Here is an 18,391-nt window from a genome sequence, read left to right on the forward strand (position 1 = left end):
TTCTTTACTCCTAGGGCAAATCACCCCATAGTAACAGATATGCCACTAACCATTTTCTATTGATAGTTCATGTTTTCCAATATTTCTTTACTGAAATAACCATCATTGCATATACCTTTTTATGCATATCAGGATTTCTCTAAAATACCTATTAGTGAAATTGCTAAATTGAAGGTTACAAATACTTAATATTTTGGTTAATTCCACTAGATTTCCCTTCAAAACGCTGTGGTAATTTACATTTCTGCCAACAGTATTTGGGAATAGTCCAAGCTCCTCCTCCTCAACAGTAACAAAATTATAATCTTTTAATATTTTAAGATATCATTTTCCTAGGTAGAATAGAAAAATTAGAGGTATAATTCAACCAGTCAATACAATTAAGTGTTGAAAACTGCCACTTGCTTAGTCACACAAATGAGCTCCAATCTAGGTTTTGGCACTTGCTATCTGTGCTAATTAAAGCATTTCTAAGTTATAGTGTTGTGGTAAGTTTATATTTGGAGTGCACACAGGTACAGAGTTCCTTAGTATTTATCATTATAGAAGCAGGAGCAAATAGCAGCCATTACATAGTTCATTATGCTTCCTGAGTTATCACAAATCGGTTGATTCCATTTAAAGCGTATCAGGGTCAAATTTTCCAAAAAGGTAATCACAGTACACACTGGAAAGCACAGCAAAATATTTCAAAAGGTGTCGTTCTTTAAAGTCCGAAGTAAAGAGTTGCTCTCCGACAGGAAAAAAAAAAAAAATCAGGCTGGGCATTTTTAACAGATTCTGGAAGGTAAAAAGCACGTGTCCATGAGTGTCCCAAACATTTCCCGCAGGTACCGGGTATGAGATTCCACAAGAGGAGGTATCATTTTCCTGCCAGGAACCTATGATTAAAAAGTGGCTCTTGGAAGGCACTCAGCCAGATTTCCAGATGAGGTCCCATCCTTCTGAGAGATGCGGGGACCTGCTGGCAAGATGGCGCTTTCTACGGGACAGAGATTTTCATAACGTAAGTCGTTCGCCGAGAAGGCATTTTGCCATTACTCAAGATGGTGAACAGGGTATCCTCAATGTTCCCAGGTTCCAATATGGATCCCCTAACCCACGCCATCGAAGAGGTTAATTTCAGGATTGAAACCGAACTCGGGAGGAAGTGACGCAGAGGAAGTAGTCGCTTACGCAACTCCCGTCCTCAACGTCCCGCCCCCGGCTCTACGCCCCGCCCCTGGCGGCGGAGAGCGGAGTCAAGATGGCGGCCGAGTTGGAGTATGAATCTGTGCTGTGTGTAAAGCCGGACGTCAGCGTCTACCGGATTCCACCCCGGGCCTCCAACCGCGGTTACAGGTACCAACTCTGAGGCACTGCCGCACATGTGTCAGGAATGACATTTCTGTTTTTAAAGTAGCACGCTGTCTTTGCTCTAGGTTGTCACCTTGCTAGCTTACCCTCTGGGTTGTTACCGTCCTGTTCTCTTGTTCCACTTCTACAGAGTTCATTATCATTGGTCTTGTTTCCGCCAGTTATCCTTTTTTTTTTTTTTCTTTTTTACCATCCTGAATCATTCCACTTCTCCCCCATCTCTCTTGGGACATCCATATGCTCCCCATCATCCACATCCATTCATATCTGTTCCATCGCCATTCACCTTCTGTTCGTTCTTAAGTGCGTCCTTCAGCTTGTAATCCTCTCTCCCCAATCCCTGACAAATACATTTCCAGTACCCACTGCACATATGTGGGTAATCATTGTGTTATTGGTCACTGTTGGATGATCAAATTTATCTTTTGTATTGTCAGTCTCACATCAAGTATCATTATTCATCGTTCGGTTTTTCCTACGATTGTTTTGCTAGTGGCAAATATAATGATCATAAGTTTTCCAATGATTGTCTATTATGCTTCTTTTCAATATATTTTCTTGGTTATATTGTATTTTTTTTTATCTTCCTTTCCTTCCTCTCATTTTCTGTGGTGTTTCTGTCCAGAATTAATGCAGCATTTTCTTGGTAGGGCCTAACCAACAACCTCATAATCCAGTAACTATGAAGGTCTGAGTAGTGCTATGTTATGTAGTTGAAAGATAATCCACTGGCATAGAAGTTAAAAAAATATCAGTATGAGCCCTGGCATTAAATAACTTGGGGGGAAATCTTAAGCCTCTCCAAGGCTTAGTTTTTTCATCTGTGAAATAGAAAAAAATGCTCTTCTTATGTACATCGAGTGAGGTTTTGGAGAGAAAAATGTAATCATAGTAGATAGGAAAGAATATAAGAAACATCAAAGCATCATAATTACACATGCTGTTCTTATTTCTCTCTCTTATTCATATTACCATAATGATTTTTCTCTTGGTATTTACCATTACTTTGGCTGAAAAGTTATCTTCTCCATAGGTCCATTTTGCCTCTTTAGCCGAGGTTCATTTATCATGAAGCAATATCTTTGTACTTGCAGACTTATGCACTGGGCCCTTGTGAGTTTACCTTTTAAAGAACTAGAGCAATAGTAACAAAAACAGCATGGTACTGGTACCAAAACAGGCGGGTGGACCAATGGTACAGAATAGAGGACACAGTAACCAATCCACAAAACTACAACTATCTTATTTTTGATAAAGGGGCTAAAAGCATGCAATGGAGGAAGGATAGCATCTTCAACAAATGGTGCTGGGAAAACTGGAAATCCATTTGCACCAAAATGAATCTGAATCCCTATCTCTCGCCGTGCACAAAAGTTAACTCAAAATGGATCAAGGAGCTTGATATTAAATCAGAGACACGGCATCTGATAGAAGAAAAAGTTGGTTATGATCTACACGCTGTGGGATCGGGCTCCAAATTCCTCAATAGGACACCCATAGCGCTAGAGTTAACAAATAGAATCAACAAATGGGACTTACTCAAACTAAAAAGTTTTTTCTCAGCAAAAGAAACAATAAGAGAGATAAATAGGGAGCCTACATCCTGGGAACAAATCTTTACTCCACACACTTCAGATAGAGCCCTAATAACCAGAATATACAAAGAACTCAAAAAATTAGACAATAAGATAACAAATAACCCAATCAATAAATGGGCCAAGGACCTGAACAGACACTTCTCAGAGGAGGACATACAATCAATCAACAAGTACATGAAAAAATGCTCACCATCACTAGCAGTCAGAGAAATGCAAATCAAAACTACCCTAAGATACCATCTCACTCCAGTAAGACTGGCAGCCATTAGGAAGTCAAACAACAATAAGTGCTGGAGAGGATGCGGGGAAAAGGGCACTCTTGTTCATTGCTGGTGGGACTGCAAATTGGTGCAGCCAATTTGGAAAGCAGTATGGAGATTTCTCAGAAAGCTGGGAATGGAACCACCATTTGACCCAGCTATTCCCCTTCTCGGTCTATTCCCTAAAGCCCTAACAAGAGCATGCTACAGGGACACTGCTACATCGATGTTCATAGCAGCTCAATTCACGATAGCAAGACTGTGGAACCAGCCTAGATGCCCTTCAATAGATGAATGGATAAAAAAAATGTGGCATTTATACACTATGGAGTATTACTCTGCATTAAAAAATGACAAAATCATAGAATTTGGAGGGAAATGGATGGCATTAGAGCAGATTATGCTAAGTGAAGCTAGTCAATCTTTAAAAAACAAATACCAAATGACTCCTTTGATATAAGGGGTGTAAACAAGGACAGGGTAGGGACGAAGAGCTTGAGAAGAATATTTACAGTAAACAGGGATGAGAGGTGGGAGGGAAAGGGAGTGAGAAGGGAAATTGCATGGAAATGGAAGGCGATCCTCAGGGTTATACAAAATGTCATATAAGAGGTAAGGAGGGGTAAGTCAAGAGAATACAAATGGAAGACATGATTTACAGTAGAAGGGGTAGAGAGAGAAAAGGGGAGGGGAGGGGAGGGGAGGGGAGGGGGGATAGTAGACAATAGGACAGACAGCAGAATACATCAGACACTAGAAAGGCAATATGTCAATCAATGGAAGGGTAACTGATGTGATACAGCAATTTGTATAAGGGGTAATAGCGGGAGTTCATAATCCACTTGAATCAAACCGTGTAATATGATGTATTAAGAACTATGTAATGTTATGAACGACCAATAAAAAAAAAAAAAAAAAAAAGAACTATGTAATGTTATGAACGACCAATAAAAAAAAAAAAAGAAAACAGAAAAAAAAAAAATAAAGAACTAGTTCTATTTTCAAGAAGCTGTCAGCTAGACCCCATATATAGAAATCATGGTTTTGATGGTATTTACGGTTAATATATAATTTTGACTCACCTTAGGCATAACCTTCTTTGGGAAGCCCTGCCTGACTCTTCCTTTCTGATTTAGGTATGCTCTCTTTGTGTTTCATTGGTACCCTTTGGTTGTCTCCATCTCAGTGCTCTGCATTCTCTTTTGTAGTGGATTGTTCATATTCCTGTTTCTCCAGAGTAGGTAAAATGTCAACAACCTGAGGTCTTTTTAAATTTTGTATTCTTAGGGTCTAGCACAGTGTGTGACACTTAATGGGCACTCTGTAAATGCTGAATGAAAGAAGAAATTAGTTAGACAATATAGATAAACCTCATCATATAAATTAACATAGCTTGAACTGCTAAATAAGGTCAAATACCTCATGACTTTGAACTTTCAGTAGTTAAGACTTTCTAAATGATATGATACACATTGAAGTTGAAGTCTATTTCTTATATTCTACTTCAGGCATTTAAAAACATCTTCACTCTCACCTATTTGCATTCTTTACCTTTACTTTCTAGTTTATCCGTAAGCCTTTACTTATATATCAGTTAATTACAATGAGCCATTAAAGCAATTTCTTAATTTTCCTTTGCACCCTTTCCTGTTATCCTACTGTGTTTTCCATGATTATTAGAATTTTTAACCTTCGATAGGCATTTTTTCTTTTCTTCTTTAGTATGGTGAATGAATACAGCAGAATTAAGTTTGAATTGTATCTCTTCATTTTTTTGCTGGGTTACCTTTGGCAAATCACTTAACTGTATCAAACTTTAGGCTTCTTATCTGTAAAAATGAATATAGCAGTACTTACCTTGTAAGATTTTCTCAATTTTTACAAGAATAGGCTTAATGCCAGGCGTATAATAGATACTTTATAAATTTACTTTTTTCTTTGTCTGAATAGTCTTTCTTATTGTTTCCCAGATCCCATTTTACATTATGAGCATGATTTATTCTTTAGGCTGCCTTTAAAGGACAAATTGGGCTTTTTAGCAAGCAGGGGGATTCCTACCTTTGAGTGACAAGTAAGATCAAAGGGAATAAAATGACTTTATATAAACTCTTGCTTCCTAAACAGTCACTGCTTATCAGACTTTTGGACCAAAAGAGAAGGAAAATATAGGTTGATCAGAAATTTATAAATGAATAGAAAATGATTTTCCATTCTATAATTTTTTTTCCTTCATCACTACTTTCCTCCCCTACCTAAATTAATATTAAATTCTGTAGTATTTTAATTTTAATGTAAAGAATACTGGACTTTGAATTAGGTATTATTATTGAAATTAGGCATTATTTTCCTTTATTGACAGAGAAAAGGGGTGGGGAGACATACTTTTCATGGCTGCTCTAAGGGTTTAATAAAAGGTACATGTGGAAACTTATTGTGATTTATAGTAATGACTTATACATACAGTTTTAGGCTAATGTAAATGAAAATTTGTGAAATCAGTTCATAGTATTGTCAAAAGACCAGCAAAACCAAGAGTTCTTTAGGCTAGGTTTTGGAGTAGGAGAGGAACTAAGGCTCATGGCTTAGGGAAACTGCTGTAATGAATATCCATTTTACTTACTGAGAATTTGCTGATTTTCAGCAAGAGAATTGGGTACTAGATAAAAAGACAAAGAGTCTGAACTGGAAGAAATACATCAAGTAGGATTGTTTCTAATATTTTCAATAGCTCACTTATGCTTAAGTCTAGCTTTTGGTATGACCAGAATAAGTAAACGTTAAGTATATAAATAATTAATAGAGGGGATCTGTAGAGTATTCTAATCTAGATCAGATTCAGATACTTGAGGCTCTTGGAGGGCAGAGCATCAAAAGAGAAGGGAATGATAAGAATTTATCTTACAAATCCTGTCAAAAACCTGTGCTACATTTTTTACTTTCTTTATTTCAGCCTTTTGCATATTATGTTAAACTCATTTTTGTTCATATATACCTTACTTATTGTTACTTTTTTTTTAGCCTCTAAGTATTAGTCTTCAGGTTCTTAAGGGGTGCATTATTAATAACTTTTATTTTCCTCTCCCTTTTCTATACTCCTGGCAAAACAAGTCACAATTTTATAAATGTTCATAAAAATCCACCATAAGTAATAGTTAGATTTTGTTCAAGTTCATGTAAACACACATCATCTGAGTATACATTTTAGTATTTCTAATGTTTTTACAGACATTTGTGTTTTCATTCCAGATTTTTCTTCTGAATTTGGGCTCACATATATTCAATTTCCTAGTCTACATCTCCTCTTAAATCTTTTTGACATCTAGAACTCAGCATCTCCAAAAGAAAACATCTAATCTTTATTCCCAGTGAGGCTCCACCTTTGGCCTTCCTCATCTCAGTTATTGGTAACTCCTTTGCTCAGGCTAAAATTCTTAAAATAACCCTATACTTCTCTTTTTCTCTTCTGACATATCCAATCCATTAGGAAATCCTACTCCCTTTCCTTTAAATATATCTAGAATCTAGCCAGTTCTGCTATTATCTTTTCTGAGCCATCATCATGAATCACCTAGATTACTGCAATACTCTTTTAACTAATCTCTGTGCTTCAGCCATCATGTCCATACATCTCTTCTCCACTCAGCAGACAAATTAATCCTTTTAAGACATAAGGCAGGTCATGTCATACATCTGCTGAAAGCCTGCAATGGCTCCTCTTTTACTCAGTAAAAGGCCAAGTTGTTTTGATAGCCTGTAAACCCCTTCCTGCATGAACTGGCTCTCTGTACCTCTCCCTCTTGGTCTCTTACTCTATTCTAAGCACAGTGACTTTCTTGCTTTCCCTCAAACATGGCAAGCATGTTCTATTTTTTTTTTTTTTAAGAGAGAGAGAGAGAGAGAGAGAGAGAGAGGGAGAATTTTTTAATATTTATTTTTTAGTTTTTGTCAGACACAACATCTTTGTATGTGGTGCTGAGGATCGAACCCGGGCTGCACGCATGCCAGGCGAGCACGCTACCGCTTGAGCCATATCCCCAGCCCCCCAAGCATGTTCTTACCTTAGCATCTTTGCACTAGCCATTCCCTGGACCCAGAAATCTTGATCCTCCAGGTATTTCCCCTCACTTACTTCACAACTTTTGCACACATTCCACCCACTAGTGAGGCATACTCTGACCACCCTCTTGAATATTGCAACCTGTTTACTCTCCCACTGCTTTCCCCAAACTTCATGTCTGCCTCTTTATTTTCTTTTTACTTTAGCACTTATAACATTCTAAGATACTATGTTATGTTATTTATCATTCTGCCTTTAAAAAAATATTTATGTTTTAGTTTTAGGTGGATACAATACATTTTATTTTTATGTGGTACTGAGGATTGAACCCAGTGCCTCACAGGTGCTAGGCGAGTGCTCTACCACTTGAGCCACAACCCCAGCCCCTCATGTTGCCTTTTTATTGTGTCTTTTTTTTTGGAATGTAAGTCTAATAAGAAGGAGGATGTTTTGTTTGCTTTTATGTCACAAGCATCTAGAACAATGCTTGTGACTTAATAAGCACTCTGTAAATATTGGCTGTATTCAATGAAAGATAATATGCTCAGTGATTTGGGAAGGCTTCTGTTACCCAGGATATTTCAATTAGTAGATATACTTTGTTGTTACCTGATCAATAAAACACTATTATATATAATGTAATCTATAGTATGAATATAACATCATTATAAGAGCTTTTTTAAAAAATATTTATTTTTTAGGTGTAGATGGACACAGCACAATGCCTTTATTTTTATGTGGTGCTGAGGATTGAACCCGGGTTCCATCCATCCTAGGCGAGTGCTCCACCGCTGAGCCACAATCCCAGCCCATAAGAAGTTTTTTATTTTTATTTTTAATTTTTTTTTGCAGTGTCTCACACATGCTAGGCAAGCACTTTGTCACTGAGCAACACCCCCAGTTCCAAGAAATTTTATATTTTTTATGGCTTTTATTTATACTTGTTCTAGTTGACACTTTTTAGACTCTAAAATCCTCCAGTAGTAACATAACAAGAGGCAGCTATATAAGAAGATCATGGATGTTATTTTTTTGATTATTTAATAAGTAGAAAGAATAGGCAATTCAGGACAGGCATGTAGCAATGTGGCAGATGATTATGGGTAGGCTTTAGTAATATTAAAGAAATGTACCTGAGGCCTGAGGCTTCCCATTTTCCTGTTCTAGGGCATCTGACTGGAAATTAGACCAACCTGATTGGACCGGTCGTCTCCGAATTACTTCAAAAGGAAAGATTGCCTATATCAAACTCGAAGATAAAGTTTCAGGTAAAGTGCAGGTGACCCTTTAATATATTAAGGGTTTTGGTTTAACGTGCTTTTATAAATACCTTTAAGTTGGGGACCTAGAATGGAAATACTTGTTAATTGGAGTTCTGATTTTTTGCTTCCTTTGCTCAGAGGTCTTTTTCTTATTTGTCAGGAGAGCTCTTTGCTCAGGCACCAGTAGAACAATATCCTGGTATTGCTGTGGAGACAGTGACAGATTCTAGCCGCTACTTTGTAATTCGGATCCAGGATGGTACTGGTAAGGGACCTGAGATTTTGAATGGGATGTAGTTAGGAAAATGGACAAGGCACTTCAGTGAAATTGTGTTCTGATTGTATTTCTTACTTCTATTTACTAAATTATTCCTTTTCTTTCTCTGAAGTTGCTATAACTGCTGAGGGAGAAGTATTAACCTGTTATTTGTAATAGATATGAACACAAGTTCAAGATGTGGTAATTAATAGGTAGGACTTAAAATTAATTATGCATATCTAATGAAAGAATTGACACATTTTGCTCCTTTATGGTTTGTGGTGGTTTTTGGTGGGACCATCTTGAGTCTGTATTTCTAGGACAGTGATTCTCAATTATTTCTTTCTTTTTCCACTACTGGGATTGAACCCAGGGGCACTCTACCACTGAGCTACATCCCTAGGCCTTTTTAAATTTTTATATTTTGAAACAAGTTTCCCTGAGTTGTCAAGGCTGTCCTTAAACTGTGATCTTCTTGCCTCAACCTCTGAGTCACTCGGATTAGAAGCATGTGCCACAACTCCTGGCGTAATCATTTCTTCATAGTTTATAACAGGAAGAAGTATTGTAGATTTTGCAGGTCAAATAGTCTCTGTTGCACCTAGCATTCTCAGTTTTGCTGTTGTATTATGAAAACAGCAGTAGACAATAATTGATATAGCTGTGTATCAATAAAACTTTATTTACAAAAACAAACAATGATAGAATTTGCCCATGACTGTATGTAGCCTACTGAGTGGGTCTTGTGAGAAAATGTTTTATATTCATAGACTTTATATAGTTAGAGTAACTTGCATATTTTCATTGGGCAGAAACTTCTTATACTTAGTATTACTGACTTTTTCACAGGTCGAAGTGCGTTCATTGGCATTGGATTCACAGATCGGGGAGATGCCTTTGACTTTAATGTTTCCTTGCAAGATCACTTCAAGTGAGTAAAGTTTGTCCTTAGTTACCATGTTAAATGCTTATGGGAGTGTCCCTTTTCAATTGAATGGGCACTGTTGCTTTGGCCTTGTGGTTTCTTTATTTGGTTTACTAGTTAATTATGAATATAAATCTCCCCCCTTCATGCCTGTTTCCTAATCTTTGTATCTATTCTGGTTTCTTTCTGTATTGTCTATGTTTTAGATCCCTTGTACAATGATTTGTGATGCTTCTGTTTATGCCTCTCGGAAAATTTGCCCTTGCTTTTAGGAAGTGGAGGGAGAATATAGTTAACAGCAGGGCTATATATGAAGTGAGGAGTTGTGTACCAATTTTGTTAACTTATATAGCTGTATGTTTTGTGCATTCATGTCTTCAGCCCACCCGATTTTGGTACAGCTTTGCTAGACACTACCATATATATCATCAGCTTTCTACCTCAAGAACAAACATATTTCTGCTTTTCTGCTTCAGGATTCTGAAGTTGTTGAAGGCCACATGGTTAGCAGAAGAGTGTAATCTGCGAGGACTAAGGAACACCCACTCTGGGACAGTGTCCAACTGTCAGAGATAGGAAATGGTGGCTAGAGGCCCTCCTTTGAAGAGGGACCAGTTTAATACACATTCTTTATGGTTTCTCAGAGGGTTCTTAATGGGACTGAACCCCAGTTGGCCTCTTTCTTAGCTTCTTATCTCCTTTTCCTTTCTGATTTTTCCTGATTCCTTACTCTGTATTTTGGAATCCCATTTCATACAAACTAAATATACCCAAACTTGTGTGTCAGACTTTGCTTTCAGGGAATCGCAAACTAAGATAAATTACTGTTTTTCCAAAGGTGGGTAAAGCAGGAATCTGAGATTTCCAAAGAATCTCAGGAAATGGATACTCGTCCCAAGTTGGATCTAGGCTTCAAGGAAGGACAGACCATCAAGTTGAGTATTGGGGTGAGTATTTTTTTTTAAATGTATTTTCCTGTTCTTCTATAAGTTTGTGACATTTCTTTCTCTCTCTCTCTTTCTCTCTCACTCTCTCACTCTCCCTCCTCTTCCTCCTGTTTAGAACATTACAACCAAGAAAGGAGCTGCTTCTAAGCCCAGGACTACAGGAGCTGGGGGCCTAAGTTTACTTCCTCCTCCCCCTGGAGGCAAAGTCACTATTCCCCCACCATCTTCCTCAGTTGCCATCAGTAATCATGTCACTCCACCACCCATTCCAAAATCTAACCATGGAGGTAGTAATTCAGGTAAATCTAAAACTTCTAAGTTTGGTAAATCATATCTAGTGTTGTAATTGGATAAACCAGTTTTCTAACAGAGTACTAATGTTTTTGCTAAGAAGTGACTTTTTTGAAGGTGATTTTGGCAAAGAATCAGAGTTTTTTGTTTTTTGTTTTTTTTTAATTGGTGAACTTAGTTACTGTATTTAGTGGGTTCTTTGACAGAAAATTTATTAAAAAAAACTGTTTCCTTCATTGTTCATTGGTTAGATGCTTCTAGGCATGTGAATCAGATAGACCAACATTATGATCGTGGCTCTAATACTTTATATCTGAGTGCATTTGATAAATATTTCTTAAGTTCATTGAGTCTTAGTTTTTTTTCTCCAAAATGGAGATGTAAAGCTATGTCATCATGGTAAGGTTAAATGATAGGATAACACCCAGCACATTTCTTGGGATATAGTAGCCATTTAGTAAATTATTATTATTTCTTAATCCTTTACAAAGTCAGTTGAGAGAAAAGGAATTGTGTTCATCTATCTGGTTCGAAAAAGATATAGTTAAATAAGAACATTAGAACTGAAAAGAATTTTCCTGAGATTAGAGAACCAGATATTAGATACCGGGAGTTTTAACTTAATGTATTAGGCAATACAAATAATTTTTGAATTAATTCTAAAGGTAAGTTTTCTCTTTCTGCAACTAATCATCTGTAGGGACGGCCCAAGTCTGTTTTCTTTTTCTTAGTACTAGGGATTTTTGGGGGGAGCAGGGATGGAGGGAGGCTGGGGATTCAACTTAGGGCCTCACACTCTGAGCTTTATCACTAAGCTGTATCCCCAGCCCTGTACTGATGATTGAACCTAGAGCCTCATATATGCCAGGTAAGTGTTCTGCAGCTGAGCTACATCCCTAGCTCTTTCTGGAGTTTTTAGGTGAAAATGTTGTAACCACTTCTCTTGGTGTCACCAGCACTGGGAATAGTATCTAAAATTTGTTTTTTTTAAATTGAACTTTTTATTTTTAGATAATTATAGGTTCACATGCAATTGTAAGACTAATACAAGGAAATCCTGTGTAACTTTTATCCAATTTCCCTCAATGGTGACATCTTATAAAATTATTAAATATCATAATCAGGAAATTGACATTGAAATCTCTGCCAATCTTACTCAGATTTTACCATTTTTTTTTTTTTTTTTTTGGTGTGTGTGTGTGTGGTGCTAGGGATTGAACCCAGGGCCTTGTGCATGCGAGGCAAACACTATCAACTGAGCTATATCTCCCAGATTTTACCAGTTTTACATGTATTTGTTTGAGTATATGTTTCTTTAGTTTTATGCAGTTTTGTCATGCATTGATTAGTCACAGATTGGTCATTATAACTAGGCTACAGAATAGTTCCATAAATCTAAGGAATCCTTTGTGTCACCCTTTTATAACCACACTGATCTCCTTTTTAGTCTTTCTTTCCTCAACCCTATTCTGGTCTCTTTCTGTGTAACTTTGTCACTTCTGGAATGTTATATAAATTGAGTCATATAGTTTGTAACCATTTGGGACTGGCTTTTTACACTGAGTGTAAATTTCTTGAGATTAATCCAAGTTGTGTATAACAATAGTTCCCTTTTATTGCTGAGTAGTATTCTATGATGTTATCCATGGAAGGACATTTGGGTTGTTTCCAGTTTTTGGCACTTATAGGTAAAGCTGCTGTGACATTTGTTTATAGGTTTTTGTGTGAACATTTCCAGGATTTTTATTGTATCCCTTTTTCTTTTTTCTCCTCTTACCTGTGTTCAGATATCCTTTTAGATTTGGATTCTCCTGTACCTGTCACAACAACAGCACCAGCTCCAGTTTCTGCAAGCAATGACTTGTGGGGAGACTTTAGTACTGCATCCAGGTAGTGAACATAGTGAAACCAGCATACTTTGTCTCAGTGTTTAGAAGATTTGTATGGTCAAATTAATCTTGATGTTGGAAAGCAGGGGATTTGCAAGTCACAATAGAGTCTTTTGTAGGAGTTCTAGGAAAGAAATGTAGTTGTGTTGGGAATGGTGGGAGAAGAAAACTCCAGGGTGAGGTTTAAATGGGATATTTCAAGCCTTGGTAAGTAGAATTTGTGCAAAGTATGATTTTAGAAATTCTGGACAGTGATTTCTTGGAAATAAATAAATAAAGTATAGTTATGCTAATGTTATGCCTTTGGCTTTCTCTCTCTTTCTGTCTTGCAGCTCAGTTCCAAACCAGGCACCACAGCCATCCAACTGGGTCCAGTTTTGAATAGCATTGCAAGACAGTAAGGACAGACTTGAAGAATAAAAATGACGTTGAGGGCACCAATCTGTGAGGGAGGTTAGGAACCTCTTCCCTCCCCCAAACCAAAATTAATGGACAATCTTCTTCATAGCTTTTCCATTATATTCAAGTTGATTTATGTCACTCTTCTATGTCATTACTTGCTATACAGCCAAGAGAGTATCTGTTATTTCCTGGTGATTACCAATGCAGGAGAACAGTAGATCTTAAGTATACTTGTGGCTGGCTATGCAGGGTTCAAAAGACCAGTGTCTTTTTGAGGGGAAATGACCTTTAATCTGTAAAATTTTTCTCCATCTTTTAAATTCTTGAACTTATTTTAGAATCATCTCATGATCCTTGTGTGCCTCTTTGTGAAACCCTATTTTACAATTTCAGGGGAGACAAAGCCTTGAAACTTTCTTTTCCACTAACCCAAGACTCTAAAAATGGACAGGCTGACCTCAGTATTTACAGATTCAGAATTTTGATAAGGGTATGTTTGGAGAAAGATGGGTATCTTGGGTCTCTTCTGTATAGCCTCTAGGCTTGTCCTATTCAATGAACGTCCAGCGCTAGGTGCAGCTCCATCGCCCTCTTGTGTGTTTACATGTCTTTTCCTATGATAAGAGGGTTGTATTGGTGGCATCGCTACTGTTGTGTTTATTGAATAGTGCAACATCTTTGACATCTTTGGATGTTTCTGGGATGGAGGAAGTTCAAGAGGCTGTGCTTTCCAAGTTATATTCCATAGAAGTGTTTGATTTCTTGCAGCTCCACCTCGTTGCTGCATTTGAAGCACAGCATTAATTTATGTTCATCCCTTTATTTGACCTAATTTGAAGAGTTGTGTTTTTAACCTGATCTGTAGAACAGAGACGTTGAAAGCACTTAAGTCTTATTCAGTACCCACATTGCCTTGCTGCCTGGGTATCTGACCCCTTTCCATAAGCATTTTTTTTTTTTTTCAATCTGGCTTTTCAATAGAAAGCTGCTATTACATATATTGTCACTTATGAAGGATGTTAGAGAGTCACAGCTTTATTGTGACAGGTTTTGTCTTGGACTTTGATACCCACTAGCTAGGGTATCTTAAAAGCAAGTTGCTCTCCCTTCACTTTCCTTTCCCTCTGCCCTGCCATTCCTTTTACAATGCTGTGAAGACAGTTCACCTCCTCAGATGAATGGACACTACCTATTTTGTTTGTTAAAGGGCAATTTTGAGAATTAGATGGGAGGATGTAATTACTTCCCTTAGCACCTATTTGGAGATTTACATTCTGGCTGAAGGGGGATCCTTATATTTAGTTTGAAAATATATTGTTTCTCCTGGATTCCATTCTTAACTCTTTCTAACTTTGGGTCCATAATTTTCATTGCTTCCCCTTCCAGGCAGCTCTATTCTTGCAGAGCCATGGCAGGACATTTTAAAATTCCAATAGAAAACACTAAAAAGAAAGTCTGTAGAATCACTAGTGACTAACTATTGGGAACCTATTTTCTCAATCTTCCTCCATGTTGTGTTCTTTGTATTCTCAAGATGATAATATATTATGTATTTGAATTGCTGAAAAATTGAAAATGAAGTTTAAGATATATGTATATAAAGCGTATGCTGTATTGGTGCAATAATGGTAATTAAAAATATGGAAAATGATGTTTATCTTTTGTCTATTTAATTACCTTTTTAATTTAATTGACCCAATATAAATGGGCCAGTAAGTAATAAAAGGGCATATATATCTATTACTTTTTTTTTTTTTTTTAAGAAATGGGGCCTTAAGAATTTGAGAGTAGACCTTGATGTTCAAGGTTCTAAATGGACAGAGTACGCCTTATAATACATGAATATTTATTTATTTGCTGGTACCATAATTTCATTTGCCTCAAATTATATTCATGACTAAGGCCACCTCTCACATCCTATAATATAATCAGCAGAAATGAAAAGAATCAGCATAAGAAACAGAACTAAAGTCAGTCATAAACTTTGGAAACTAGAAAAGATCTTGGAGTTCTTGTACAGTGATTGTCATAGAATATGTGGGTACAGAAGACTTACCTTACAAGAAATGTTAAAGGACGTTCTTTGAGCTGAAACAAAAGGCTGCCAATTAGTAGCATAAAAACATGAAAGGCCGGAGCGGTGGTGCACACCTGTAATCCAGTGGCTCTAGAGTCTGAGTCAGGAGGATCATGAGTTCAAAGCCAGTCTCAGCAAAAGTCAGGCACTAAGTAACTTGGTGAGACTCTGTCTCTAAATAAAATACAAAATAGGGCTGGGGATGTGGCTCAGTGGTCAGGTGCCTGTGAATTCAATCCCTGGTACCAAACAAACAAGCAAACAATAATACTGTGTGGTACTGTGTAAATCATGCACATCTGGTGAAGGACAAGAATATTTAAATTTAAAACTAGTTATCAGATGAAATAGATATTATAAACAAGAGATAAGAGACATTGTAATAGAGGTCAATTTTTCAAGAGGTTATGACAATTGTAAATAAACATACAATATCAGAGCACCAAATTATAAACCTTTTAGTATATTCAAAGGGAGAAGTAGGCAGCTGTAAAATAATAGTAGGGTATTTCAGTACCCTACTTTCAATAATGGGTAGAGCATGCAGACAAAATCAAAAGGAATCATTGAACTGGAATTGTACTTTAGACAAAATGGACCTAAGGGACATGTATATAACAACCATCTAAGAACACAGAATACATGTTCTTAAGTGCCAATGAAACATTCTTCAGAATGTGGCATATGTTAGGCTGCAAAACAAGTTAACAAATTTAAGATGGTTGAAACTATCAAATATCTTACTACAATGGTATGAAGCTAAAAATCAATAACAAGGGAAATTGGTGTTATGGTTTGAATATATGGTGTTGCCCAAAAGCTCATCAGCCTGCACAAAAATCAACTCAAAATGGATCAAAGACCTAGTAATTAGACCAGAAACTCCTAGAAGAAAATGTAGGATCAATACTCCAGCTTGAAGGAACAGGCAACAACTTTCTTAAAGCTCAGGAAATAATGCCAAGAAATAATAAATGGGATGGCATTAAATGAAAAAGCTGCATAGCAAAGGAAACAATTAGGAATGTGAACAGAACCTACAGAATGGAAGAATTTTTTTGCTAGCTATTATTCTGACAGGATTAATATCTAGAATATACAAAGAACTCAAAACTTTACACCAAAATACCATGCAAACATCCCAATTAGTAAATAGGCAAATGAATTAAATGGACATGCCTCAAAAGAAGAAATAAAATTGGCCAAAAAATATATGAAAAAATGTTCAACACCATTAGCATTTGGGGAAAGGCAAATCAAAACTACACTGAAATTTCATCTCATTCCAGTCAGATTGGCAGTCATCAAGAATATAAACAATAATAGCTGGGCATGCTGGTACATGCCTGTAATTTAGTGGCTTGGGAGGCTGAGGCAGGAGGATTGCAAGTTCCAGCAAGTTAGTGAGAACCTGTCTCAAAAATAACAAATGGGGCTGGGGATATGATTCAGTAGTTGAGTATCCCTGGGTTCAATCCCCAGTACTTGCTCCCAACTCCCTTCCCCCCCAAAAAAAAAAAAAAAAAATACAAAGCATTGTTGGAGGGAACGTGCAGAAAAAGGAACCCTTCCACTTTTGGAATTGTAAATTAGTACAACCTCTATGGATATCAGTATAGAGGTTCTTCAAAAGAGTAAGCATGGAAGTACCATTTGACCCAGCTATACCACTTCTTGGTATTTATCCTAAAGAATTAAAGTCATCACAGTGCAGTGATGCATGTATACCCATGTTTATAGCATCACAATTCACAATAGCCAAACTATGGAACCAACTTGAGTGTCCATCTTGGATGAATGGATAGAGAATGTGGTATATAAACACATTGGGGTTTTATTGAGCCATGAAGCAAAATGAAATTGTCATTTGCAGGAAAATGGATGGACTTAAGAGACCCTTATGTTAAATGAAATAAATCAAATTCTAAAGATCAAGGCTTATTTGTTTTCTCTCATATGTGGAAGCTAGAGAGGAAAAAGAAAAAGAAAGATGTGGAGGGGATCTCAAGAAAATCAAAGGGAGATCAATAGAGGAAAGAGATCAGAAGTGGAAGGTAAAGAGGGAGGGGGAAATTATATTGTTATATTGTGTATGCATGTATGAATATGTAACAACAAATTCCATCATATGTGCAACTATAATGCACCAATAGGAAATGTGGGAAGAGAAAAAAAAGTTCAGAGGTGAAATGATTGGGTTATGACAGCATGGATCTAATCAGTGCATTAATTCACTGAGATTAACTGTGTGGTGTAGGATATGGCTGGAGGTAGGTCAGTCACTGGGGCCAGGCATTAGGGTTTATATTTTGTTTCTGGTGAGTGGAGCTCTCTGTTTCATGATTGTCATGACCTGAGCTACTTTCCTCCTCTCTACCCTTCCACCATGATGTTTTGCCTCACCTCGGGTTCAGGGCAATGGAGTGGGATATCTATGTACTGAGACCTCTGAAACTGTGAGCACTAAATAAACTTTTTCTCCTCTAAAATTGTTCCTACCCAGGTGCAGTTGTGCACTCATGTAATATTACCCAGCAGCTTGGGAGGCTGAGGTAGGAGGATCACGAGTTCAAAGCCAGACTCAGCAAAAGTATTGAGACATTAAGCAACTCAGTGAGACCTGGTCTCTAAATAAAATACAAAATAGGGCTGGGGTTGTGGCTCAGTGGTCGAGTGCCCTGAGTTCAATCCCTGCCTGACATGACCCCCCCCCCATTAAAAAATTGTTCTTGAACAAATATAAATAAATAAAAAATTGTTCTTGTCAGATCTTTTGGTCATAGCATGAAAAAAAACTAACTAAAACAAAATTCATGAATATGTGTTAATCAAACATGTTTCTTAATAGCCAGTGTGTCAAGAAGGAATCAAAAAGGAAATTAAGGGGCTAGGAGTATAGCTCAGTAGTAGAGTGTTTGCCAAGTACGTTGTAAGGCCTATGTTTGATTCCCAGCACTGCAAGACAAAAAAATAAGTTAAAAAGTATTTTGAGACAAAAATAACAATATACCAAAACTTATGGGAAAAAAGGAATTTCAAGAGGAAAATTAATGATGATAAATGCTTGT

The 18,391-nt window shown here is 37.0% G+C and overlaps 1 protein-coding gene across 1 annotated transcript; it reads left to right on the forward strand.

The window, feature by feature from the left end:
- Positions 1-1,235: 1,235 nt before the first annotated feature.
- Necap1 (NECAP endocytosis associated 1) lies at positions 1,236-14,860 on the forward strand. Its single transcript, XM_026415274.2, has 8 exons — positions 1,236-1,341; positions 8,439-8,539; positions 8,694-8,798; positions 9,642-9,723; positions 10,556-10,664; positions 10,780-10,963; positions 12,743-12,845; positions 13,177-14,860. Exons 1-8 carry the CDS (start codon positions 1,247-1,249, stop codon positions 13,223-13,225), a joined length of 828 nt encoding a protein of 275 aa, XP_026271059.1. The 5' UTR covers positions 1,236-1,246; the 3' UTR covers positions 13,226-14,860.
- The last annotated feature ends 3,531 nt before the right edge of the window (positions 14,861-18,391 follow it).

This window comes from Urocitellus parryii, chromosome 5 (assembly GCF_045843805.1).
Source record: "Urocitellus parryii isolate mUroPar1 chromosome 5, mUroPar1.hap1, whole genome shotgun sequence".
In the NCBI taxonomy this organism is placed as follows: domain Eukaryota; kingdom Metazoa; phylum Chordata; class Mammalia; order Rodentia; family Sciuridae; genus Urocitellus; species Urocitellus parryii.

Excerpts from the sequence above, each read along its gene's own strand:
- Necap1 (XM_026415274.2), top strand. The coding sequence starts at position 1,247 with ATGGCGGCCGAGTTGGAGTATGAATCTGTGCTGTGTGTAAAGCCGGAC. Across the intron at positions 8,799-9,641 it reads TCGGATCCAGGATGGTACTG|GTCGAAGTGCGTTCATTGGC; the intron begins GTAAGGGACCTG and ends ACTTTTTCACAG. Across the intron at positions 12,846-13,176 it reads GACTTTAGTACTGCATCCAG|CTCAGTTCCAAACCAGGCAC; the intron begins GTAGTGAACATA and ends TCTGTCTTGCAG.